The sequence below is a fragment of the Orycteropus afer genome, unplaced genomic scaffold (assembly GCF_000298275.1).
Source record: "Orycteropus afer afer isolate SDZICR_OR568_19922 unplaced genomic scaffold, OryAfe1.0 scaffold00071, whole genome shotgun sequence".
NCBI classification, from domain to species: Eukaryota; Metazoa; Chordata; class Mammalia; order Tubulidentata; family Orycteropodidae; genus Orycteropus; species Orycteropus afer.
In genome coordinates, this window is record NW_006921658.1 from 8,211,930 (window position 1) to 8,223,545 (window position 11,616).

Genomic DNA, 11,616 nt, shown 5'->3' on the forward strand with positions numbered 1-11,616 from the left:
CCTTACCTTAAGTCTTGACATAATAATTTATATGAGTTCATTTTTATACCTGTATACAATCTAAGATTTCTCCCTCTCACCTCCATTTATCTTTCAAAAAACTGCTCTAGGATCCACAGGGCAGGAAGTTAGCTGGTACACAAACATGTAAACAAAGGTATAATATACATTTCGAAAACAACTCAAGTGTATATTTTTAAACAAGAGGAGTTGTAGTAAATAAAATGTGCACTTCTGAAAGATGTTCATTCTATACATTTTTCAGAGTCACACTTTCAGAGTTTTTGACACGAGTTCTTTTCACTATGGGTTTCTCTTATTATTCTCTCTTTATAGATCTACAAATAATTATATCTTTTTGAGGGTTGTAACTGTTTCACTATTTCCATAAGAGAATAAGGAAAGTGGTTAAGGATCTTCTTGCCAGGAAGTAGTAAATTACAACTGCAGACAAGATCTCATGGCCAGTATTAGCCTGGTCATTTTCCAGCTCATGCTAGTAGCCCTGATAATTTTTCTCTTCCATTTGCACCTAGTTCTTCAAGACTTTGCTGTGGTCTTTAAAACCTTTCCATATTCTAGGCTAAAATTGCCATAAAGAAGTGAAAACTAAGCACTTCTGTCTAGACTTCTGGGGGTTTACACAGTATCTGAGATATGAAGAGTCAGATTCCTCATTAAAAAAAAGTACTGATATTTAAAAAGTCAGAAAGACGCTCTGGTAGCGTAGTGCCTAAGGCACTTGACTGCTCACCTGAAGGCCAGCAGTTCAAACCCACCAGCCACTCCTTGGAAGGAAGATGGGGCAATCTACTTCTCTAGTGATACTGCCTAGGGTCCGACTCAATCCAAACATATCCAGAGAAAGACATGGGTGAAACAAAACTTCGTACAAAGCTCTGGCATGACATAAAAAGTTTATCTGAGTTCAATAAAACCCTCCTAAACTATACTCTTTCAGAAATATGTGGGCACCATAGAATTCATCAGTTTCATTTCATATCTGGGGCGTCTATCTCCTAACAAAGGCTAAAATTTAGAGGCAATTAGTCTTCTTTGTCTTTACAAACTGCTTAATCCTTATATACGTCTTCCATGTGGCTTTTGTTTTTTCTACCCTACACCTTCAAAGTAAACTTTGTCGTTATTTTAGGAAAGAAAAGAATTAAAGAATTTAAATAAATAAATTCCAAATTTATACTTTCATAAATTTCATGTTTAACCCAGTACAGTTTTCTTCTCATTTTGCTTCCAGCCATGCCTACTGTGCCCGTTTATTACTGTTTCTACGCTCAGTGAAGTCCCTTCTAACCCTGTGGACAGGGAGACAGTTCCTCAGCCTATGTCTTTAGGGTTCTCTGCCCCTAGCGTTCAATCCAAGCAAACAACTTCTCCAGGGAGAGGAGTCTCTTTCTAATGAGCTTGCAGGAGCTGGGAGGCTGTGCTTTAACTCATGACAATGTTGGATTTTACCCTAGTCTTGTGATTTCCTTTCGTTGTCAGGAAACAGACTGACCAACACATCATGAACATTCCCCTCAGTTTGACTAAATTTTAGGCAGGTATCTTCCTAACTCTAGGCCTCTGACCTCTCTCTCTCCCTGACCCTTACAGACTCTAGATGGAACATATTCTATCTACCCTTAACAGTAAACTCCACATGGAGAAAACTCCATGTGGATGGCAGACACCATTGCTTAACCTCCCCCAATTACCTTCTTTACATCAGTATTTTTCCACTAACACACATCAGCCTTTAAAACCCTTCCCAACCTCTACTTCAGTGGAGTAGGAGCTCAGAAAGTTCTGACCTCTTTCTGCACATTGTAATGGCTCCCACCTATTGCAATGTTCCTTCTTTCTCCAACCTTTCCTTAGTCTTTTACAGTAATCCTTTTCAAATGAAATCACCCTTGCACTGTCCAGTGCAAATTTTTTCTTGGAGCTAGGGTTTATATTCCATGTTGAAGTGTCAGGGAGAGGAAGGTCATATAAAACAACAATGAGATGCTCTGAAATTTTTTTTTTTCCACTTGTTCTCTCAAATGCTCAACATAGTTAGAGAACAGGAAATAGAAGATCTTGTAGAGAGTTAGGAACTCACTAGATATAAAAGTTGATATCTTAGCAGGAACTTTATATTCCTTCAAACTGTCTTGAGTAGGAAGACAGTAGAAGCCCCTTCAAGCTAGTTTCTATCTATGTTCTTGTGACTGGCTCCATTTTTTTTTTTTTTTTTCTAAATTATATCCTTACTTTCTTTATCTAACTTCCACCCCTCTCCCCCAATAGCTAGCATCCATTGATAATTCTTGTCTGATCTAGAATTTGGCTTAAAATGATGACTTTCCAACTCCAGCAATCCTCTCACATTTACCAGTAGGCACTTGACATTCTAACTCCAAGCAACAGCTCTTCCTTATTTACTTTTCTATTTATGTTATCATCAGTTTAGTAAAATACGAACTCATGAGTTCCTTCTCCCTATCCCCAGCAGTCTATAATTACAGCTGACCTGGGGCAGAAGCAGGTGGAAGCTATATACTGGTATGAACTTTGAAACTGTAACCGACCAGTTGTTGGATGGAGGCTTAGTGCGAATTAGTTTCAGAGTTAAAAACTCAGGGCTCACACTCAGGAGTTTTACCTACAGGAGCCCCACTAAGTTCTAATAGTGAAGATCAAAGGAAAAATACCCTTGCATTTACAGCATGGAGAAGGGCATATAATTATTGTTAAATATGTCCAGAACATTTTATTCTTCATGACAAAGGCCCGTTCTGAAGGAAAACAACTTTATTAGAACCTCATGGAGTGAGGAAGCAATCAGCCAACTCCATCCCCCTCTAGTCTTCCAGTCTCACATAAGGGTAGAGAAAAAAGGGCTAAGAAACTCTTCTGAAGGTTACATTCTAGGGACTCTGGCCCAATTTTTTTTTTTTTTTTTTAAAAGGAGAGATGATCTTAAGATTATAGAATGCCTCTCCTCCCCAAATGTCTTACTACCACATGAACAGGGCTCCAGTATAATAACAATGGATTATAACTAGAAAGCTGCAAGACAGGCTCTTGTTACATTTCTAGGGAAACCCAAAGACAACAGGAGAAATGAAAAGATGGACACTAAAGAAAACTGAAGGCTCTGACATGGCAAACATTAAACAAATCTTAACTCCTAACCCCATAAACAAAACTTCACATTAGTTATTTACCTCATTTCCTAACTGATAGATCATCTTCAGTTTTCTACAAAAAATTACAAGGTAACAAACACAATCTAAAGAGACAAAGCAAGTGTCAGAACTGGCCTTAGAACTGACTTTAGACATGGTAGAGATTTCAGAATCGTAAGACCAGAAATTCAAAATAACTGATTAATATGCTAATGGTGCTTATGGAAAAATTGAACAACATGAAAGGACAGACGGTTAATGTAAGGAAGGATCAAAAAGAAATGCTAGAAATCAAAAACACTGTAATAGAAATGAAGAATGTTTTTGATGGACTCATCAGTAGGCTGGACATAGTTGAGGAAACAACCAGTGAAGTTGAAGATATGTCAATAGAAATGTCCGAAACTGAAATGCAGAGTAAAACAAACAAGGGGGCTCTGGTAGCATAGTGCCTAATGCATTTAACTGCTAACCAAAAGGCTGGCGGTTTGAACCCACCAGCCACTCCTCGGAAGGAAGGTTGGGCAATCTACTGCCATAGTGATACCACCTCAGCAACCCAAGGAGGGGTCACTATGAACACAGTACAGAATCTCCAAGAACTGTGAGACAATTACAAAAGGCAATTATATTCATAATGGAATTATCAGGAAATGAAAGAAAAGAACACAAGAAATATTTGAAGTAATGACAGCAAAGGACATTCGAAAATTATACTACTAATGGTCAGAATGATAGCTTGAGGTGAAAAGCTCTCTAAAAGAAAACTAAGAACTGTACAACTATATATATATATGAGAATACAAGATTGTCAGCTCCACTCCTCTCTTCACCAAATACTCTTGGAAATTAAGTGTTCAAGGTATAAATGTGAAGTTTTAAAAGTCTAAAAAGAACAAATAAGACTAAAACCTCTGTTTGGCTAATCACTTACACCCCTGCTAGAAAAGCTTATACACTAATTTTCCAAAGCCTTCTTGGTCATTTGATCAGTTAAAATGCTTACAAACAAACTTACTGCCATTGAGTTGATTCCAACTCATAGCAGCCCCCTCTGGGTTTCCAAGGTGGTAAATCTCCACAGAAGTAGATTGCCCAATCATCTTTCTACAGAATGGCTGGTGGGTTTGAACTACCAACCTTCTGGTTAACAAATGCCTTAGGCTCCACATCACCAGAATTCCTCATGATAAGCTATACTCCCTATATAAGCTATGTTCCCTATAGCATGCAAACTTTAATAGCTGGATAGCTGTAATTCTTACCTTGCTTGGGACACTGCACATCATACGTTATTTTATTGATGACAAGTTTAAAATCATTCATTAGCAAAATTCCCATCAGTGTTGAAGCTGGAATCTTGTTGCCATCTGAAAATCATAATACAAGAATATGTCCTTGTTTTAAAACAGTAAGAACAGGTTCCAATGCATTAAAAAATGGTAACTCATGTGTCTTACAATACAGTAGTAAATATTTGCCTTTTAGAGGGGTCCCCAACACCAAAGTAGCTTTCCCATTGAAGAGGCCTCCTTCTTTGTTGTTCTATCTCCCATATACAGGGGAGAAAGGAGAGTAGGTGTTCCCCCTTGCCCTCTGTAAGCTGGGCTGAGAGTGAAACTAATGACCTGACCAGACTTTCTACATGCAAGGGCAAGTGGGAACTCTTCAGAGTAAAGCCAAAGCACTAGAGGTGGCAGTGCTGGGGAGCTGTAGCACTAGAGCCCACAAAGTGGTTCCCAGGCTAATATGGCCTCTGCTCCTGGCTTCTTCTGCTTCCTGCCCTCTTCTGAGTCTTGCTTTCTCCATCTTCCAAGATGACAGTCTGTTGACATATTCCTTCTCTGCTTAGCCAGAGTCCATTTCTGTTGTTTGCAACCAAGTCCCTGACTGGTACATGAAGGCAAACAGGTAGTACTTTTTTTTAATTCTTGTTTTTCTTCTAGTACACTGTTAATTTCTAATATATTTTTCTTTCATTTCTAATTTTTAAAAAAATTACGTTTAAGTTTACAGAGCAAATTCCCTCTCCATACAGTAGCTTATATACTTTGTCTCATGATATTGACTGCAATTTACCACAATGCAACAATTCCCCTTCCACATCCTCACCATAGTTACCTCTTCCCTGTGTCCTTCCCTCCCATGCACTCCTGCCCCCTGAGATGTCTCCCTGTACATACACAGCACTTCTATTCTCTCATGATTGTTCTCTCCAAGCAGTGTATCTACCTAATGTAAATGTTCAGCCCATATGTCTGTCTTTTGTTTGGCTGGAAGCCAGAGGAGTGGATTCAATTCCAGACCTGAAGGGTAGCTAGGGGCCATAGTCTCAGTGGTTCTATCAGGCTCGATCACACCAGACCACCTGGTCCTTTTTTTTTTAATGATTTTGAGTTTTATTCCACATTATTCTCCCTCTCTATCTTGGAACTCCTACATAGATCCCCCTCCAAGTGGTTGACAGTGGTAGCTGGGCACCATCTAGTTCTTCTGGTCTCATAGTCATAAAAGCTAAGGATCACATGATGTACCAGTCGCTAAGACTAACTGTTTCCATGAATTTTGGTTTTCTTCATTCTTCTTTGCTCTTGATGAGAGACACATTGTTGCCTCTAGATGGCCGCTTGCAAGCTTTTGAGATCCCAGTCACTACTCGGCAAAATAGGATGTGGAACAATGTCTTTTTTTTTTTTCAGTTGCTAATAATATTGTAACTAACAAAGTGGTAATTCAAGGTAGATTTTACAAACAATTTTGTTGTTAGTATTCATATAATCAAAGAAATATTTCATTTAAAGCAATTTACAAATACATCACATACTAGTCTATGATCAAAATTGATAATAAACATTACTAAGGATTCTGTACATTCTTATATGGGAAGGTGTTGGGGGGGGGTGACATGAGTTGTTGCAGTGGGTGACACGAACCTAGTGACACGCCACTGCTTGTGAGGCCTAGTTCCTCCTCCTTCCCTCTTGGGAACAGTCTGCCTGCAGCAAATGTGCTCTCAGCTGCTCACATCCATGTAGTAAGCAGGCAATAACACACCCTTTCTGAAAGAGGCCTATCCTGATTCACCATTGCTTGCTCCTGGGAAGGCAAGTCTGTAATTCAGGGGTTCAGTATTAGAAATTCCATTAATACTACATACACACTTAAACCATGCTCTTTACCTGGCTTTTGTTAGTAATAAAGGTAAATGTTTTGGTCTTGCTTCACAATTGTTTCAGACCTTGAGAGAAGAGAACCGTTTTTCATTTAGCCCCTGCAGACTGTAACAGTTTATATAAACACATTGTTCCATGTATACTTTCAGAGTAAAAGTTTAGCATTTACTATTGTGTTATTTTTCTTCTTGTCTGGATCCAATATGGAAAGAGAAACCACACAGTTTGAACAGGGAAAGTTTAAATGTAAAGAATTAATAACTAAATGTAAAGATCGGGAGTAACAAGGGATTAACAAGTCAACAACTAAAATCTAAAGACTAGGAAAACAGCACATTTAAGGAGCAGCCACTTCCCCTGGGGCTGAGACAGGGCATCCCAGGAAAAGCTCCCATCACTGAATGGCAGAGAATTTGCTGTGGTCCCATACTCTCTGGAATTTTCTAGAAATTTGCCCTCTGCGGTTCTGGGGGAAGCTGCTGGGATTCACTGGAGGCACTGGGCTATAAAAGCTCTGAAGGTAGAAATACTAGCCTCCAGGTACCACTGCCTGCCACAAACACACACCCCCATGCAATATGCACTGCAGGAGCCTGATGAGAGGAGTACAAGGAACCAGTAACAAAAACCTTTTTACCTCCTGCAACGTCTTTCTAACATCCCTCTACTCAGAAATTTTAACATTGTGCCAACAGGCAAAGGAAAAATATGTAAAGGTCCAGAACAATTTTCATTGTTTTTAGGTGCTAATGAGTTGGTTCCAACTCATAGTGACCATATGTACCACAGAACAAAATGCTACCCAGTCCTACACCATCTTCAACACAGCTGCTGTGATGAAGTCCACTGTTGCGGCAACTGTGTCTATGTATCTCATGGAGGATTTAGGATGCGGAACAATGTTTTGTGTAATATGTTATGCCAATTGACCTTGATGTCCCCTGCAACTATGGTCCAGAGCAAGCAGGTCCAACTACTCGCTCCCTCTGGGTAGCTGGCTGTGACCAAGCAGTGACTACTACCTTGTCCCTTGTCAGCTCTACTATACACCTGGGAATTCTTACAGAATATACAAATACACTTGTAGAAACATTGTCTGCCAACCCTATACATGGTCTTGGACACACTCTCCCCTTCACAGACATACCTGTCCACCCATCTATCCACCATATATCCATGTTTGCCTTCACTGATAACACAGTACTGTATGTGCAAAAGGGTTCCTCTTTGTTGTCTATACCTCCCATGCACCTCTCTCTGTCTTCCTCTTACTCAATGCCACCGTGTTGGTGACTCACATTTGGTACGTTACCCTTCTCTTCACTCAAATCAATACTTGTCTCTACCTATCTAATAGTGTTCCTTCCCCTCTCCTCCCACCCCTGGTAACCAACAAAGAAAATTTCCTTCCATATGTAAACCTTTCCTTGACTTTTTACAACAATGGACTAATTCAGTATTTGTCCTTCTCTGATTGACTTATTTCGTTCAGCAAGATGTCCTCTACATTCACCCACATTATGTGGTGTTTTGCAGATTCTATGTTATTCTTTAGAGTTGCACAGTATTCCATTGTGTGTATGTCCCAGAGTTTGGTTATCCATTCTTCAGTTGATGGACAACTAGGTTGTTTCCATCTTTTGGCTATTGTAAATAGTTCTGTGATGAACATGGGTGTGCAAATATCTGTTCTTGTCCCGGCTCTCACTTCTTTAGGATATATACATAACAATTGAATGACTGGTCCAAATGGTATTTCTAGTTCCAACTTTTTAAGGAATCACCATACTGCTTTCCACAGTGATTGTATCATTTTATAGTTCCACCAGCAGTGTATTAGAGTCCAAATCTCTCTGCATCCTCACCAGCATTTATTATTTTCTGTCTTGTTGAACTTTGCTACTAGTGCTGGGGCAAGATAGTATCTCATTGTTCTTTTGATTTGCATCTCTCTAATGGCTAATGGAGGAGCTCTGGTAGCATAGTGGCTAAGACACTTGACTGCTAACCAGAAGGCTGGCGGTTCAAACCCACCAGCCACTCCTCGGAAGGAAGGTTGGGCAATCCTACTTCCGTAGTGATACTGCCTCGGAAACCCAAGGAGGGGTCGCTATGAGTCAGGGCTGACTCGACGGCACATAACAACAACAACAACAATGGCTAATGGTAGCATAGTGCCTAAGGCACTTGACTGCTTACCAGAAGGCTGGCGGTTCAAACCCACCAGCCACTCCTCGGAAGGAAGGTTGGGCAATCCTACTTCTGTACTGATACTGCTTTGGAAACTCAAGGAGGGGTTGCTATGAGTCGGGGCCGACTTGACGGCACATAACAACAACAACAATGGCTAATGATCATGAGCATCTCTTCATATGTTTTTTGGATGTCTGAATATCCTCTTTGGTGAAGTGTCTGTTCATATCTTCTGCCCATTTTTTAATTGGATTATTGGTCTTTTTGTTGTTGAGGTGTTGGAGTTTTCTATAAATTATAGAGGTAAGTCCCTTGTCAAATATGTCACTGCTGAATATTTTTTCCCAATCTGTAGGTTCTCTTTTGACTCTTTTGGAGAAGCCTCTGGAAAGCACATAAAAATTTAATTTTCAGAAGGTCTCATTAATCTCTTCTGCTATTTGTGTATTTTGGGTTATGCTTGATAGTCTGTTTATGCCATATATTAAATCAAACCTAATTCACCACTATCGAGTCAGATCTGACTCATAGTGACCTCTCCTTGGGATTCCATCACTACAGAAGTAGATTGCCTCATCTTCCTTCTGAGGAGTGGCTGGTGGGTTTGAACTGCCAGCCTTCTGGTTAGTAGTCAAATGCCTTGGGCACTATGCCACCAGAGCTCCTATGCCATATATTACAGGCTCTAAATTTGCTCCTAGTTTTTCCCTGAGTAACTCTATAATTTGAGGTTTCACATTTAAGTCTTTGCTCCATCTGGAGTTAGTTTTTGTGTATGGTATGAGGTACAGATCTTGTTTAATTTTTCTGCAACTGGATATCCAGTTTTGCCAGCACCTTTTATTAAACAGACATTCTCTTCCTCATTTAATGGATTTCGGCCCTTGTCAAAAATCAGCTGACTATAGGTTGATGGATCTATTTCTGGATTCTCAATTCTATTCCATTGGACAATGTGTCTGTCATTATACCAATACCAAGCAGTTCTGACTTTTGTTTTGTTTTGGTCTATGTGTCTGTCATTATACCAATATCAAAGCACACGGATATTACCCTACCACTGACAGCACTATACTTGAGGAAAAATCTTGAAACATCCTTTGTGACCATGAATGTCATGCCATTCTTTTTCAATTTGTCATTCCTGGGATAGAAGATCATATGGTTGTCTGATTCAAAATGGCCAAAACCAGTTTTCCAGTAATATAGACAGTGTTTCACTGCTATTCATAACGTTTTCCCTGATCAATTTTTTGAGAAGCTGATGGCCCCTTCCTTCTTCCAAGTCTTTCTTAGTCTGGAAGCTCTGCTGAAACCTGTCCACCATGGGTGACCCTGAGGGTATTTGAAATACTGGTGGCATAGTCTCCAGTCTCACAGCAACACGCAAGCCACCACAGTATGACAAACTGGAATAGAACAAAGAAGCAAAACCGTAAAGGGGTTGGGATGGCAGGGATAGTGGTCAAATAATTATGCCTGAGAAATAAATTTGTATTTGTATTATTTATTTTGTGGAGTGGGGGAGAACAGGAGAGATTGTAACAGTAATTTTATATGCCCAAAGAGCATTTCAGAAAAAAAGAAAATCCCTTGGAAAACTGTTTCTTACATATAACCTAGATTTTTTATTATGTCGTAGGCTGAGTTCTGAAATAATGACTAGAAAGTCAGCTGTAGTTCAGTGAGAAATTTAATAAGAGGATCGTACCTTGCAAAGTGGAGACACACGGGGCCAGAAGCAACACCATGTGTGTCTCCCTGAGCCTTAAAGACTAGGTGTTTTTATGATAGTTTTAAGGCCATGGGGTACATGATTTCACAAGACCTTATGCAGGCAGGTTTCTCATAAAATCCTGACCCTTTTACGACAGTCAGGAAGTATAAGTAATCAATTCCTGAAGATAAACCTCAGCTTCTCTCCAGCTATGTGCATGCACAATCTCTTCCTAAGATGGAGTCTGTGTATTTCAACATGGATGCCTCAATTTCTTCTGCACAGGTATATTCTGCTGTTTGCTCTTGGTTCAAGTCTTGGTTTCATCTTAGATTGGCTATCTTATTTCATCAGGCAATAATGGAGGGAGGGGTGCATGGGCTCCAAACGTGGTCAATGCTGCCTATGGGTAGTGGGCTAGATGACATCTCAAAAATGGCCTGTTACCAGGAAATGCCACCCAAGCAGTAAATTTATATTTGCCTTATTTCTCTTGCAGTGTCTCTTTCTTGGTCTCATGATCTGAAAAATGTGGCTGCCCTGTCTTGTGAGCTGTTCCTGTCTTGCTTTTGTCATCTTAGAAATGTGGTTCCAGGGGCAGGACTCTTCTGTGATTATGACTACAAGTAGTAGAATAATGCAATGTTTAAACCAAACAAGATTAATATGAAGCTTTAGGTTATGACGTTAGAATACATATTCATCTCCCAGAAATTCTAATCTGTCTATACTATTACACTTATATTCTTGAACTAAATTTTAATGTTAGTAAAAAAGCTCTGGTGATGCAGTGCCTAAGGCATTTGATTGCTAGCCTGAAAGTTGGTGGTTCAAACCCACCAGCCACTCCATGGAAGGAAGACTGGGCAATCTACTTCCATAAAGATTTACTGCCTCAGAAACCCAAAGGGGGTTGCTGTTAAGTCAGAATTGACTCAATGACAGTCAGTTTGGTTTGGGTTTTGTTAAACTTTAATGTAACTCAAGTGTTAAGAAAAGCAAATTCACTTGAATAAGCAAAAACTGTAGCTGGGTAAGGATTTCCTTTTTGTACTATTTTTCCTTAAAAAGAATCCACATATAACTATGTGAAATAAAGTCCAGGAAAATGATGGATTTATATTTTCTTCTGGCCTAGCATTTGCTTGGCTACATTAAACTAGAGCTATTTCAATGACATTAATATTCGAAGAATTGATGCCTTTGAATTATGGTGTTAGTAAAGAATATTGACTATACCATGGACTGTTAGAAGAACAAATAAATCTGTCTTGGAAGAAGTACAGATGGAGTGCTACTTAGAAGGGAGAATGGCCAGACTCTGTCTCTGCAACTTTGGACATGTTATTAAGATGGACCA

At 39.6% G+C, this 11,616-nt stretch overlaps 1 protein-coding gene across 1 annotated transcript in view; it reads right to left on the minus strand.

Moving 5' to 3' along the window:
* Positions 1 to 11,616, minus strand: part of MCUB (mitochondrial calcium uniporter dominant negative subunit beta) — a 51,847-nt gene that overhangs the window by 10,932 nt on the left and 29,299 nt on the right. The window contains exon 4 of the mRNA XM_007940756.2: positions 4,439 to 4,543. Coding sequence (XP_007938947.2) covers positions 4,439 to 4,543 — 105 coding nt within the window. The remainder of the gene's footprint in view (positions 1 to 4,438; positions 4,544 to 11,616) is intronic.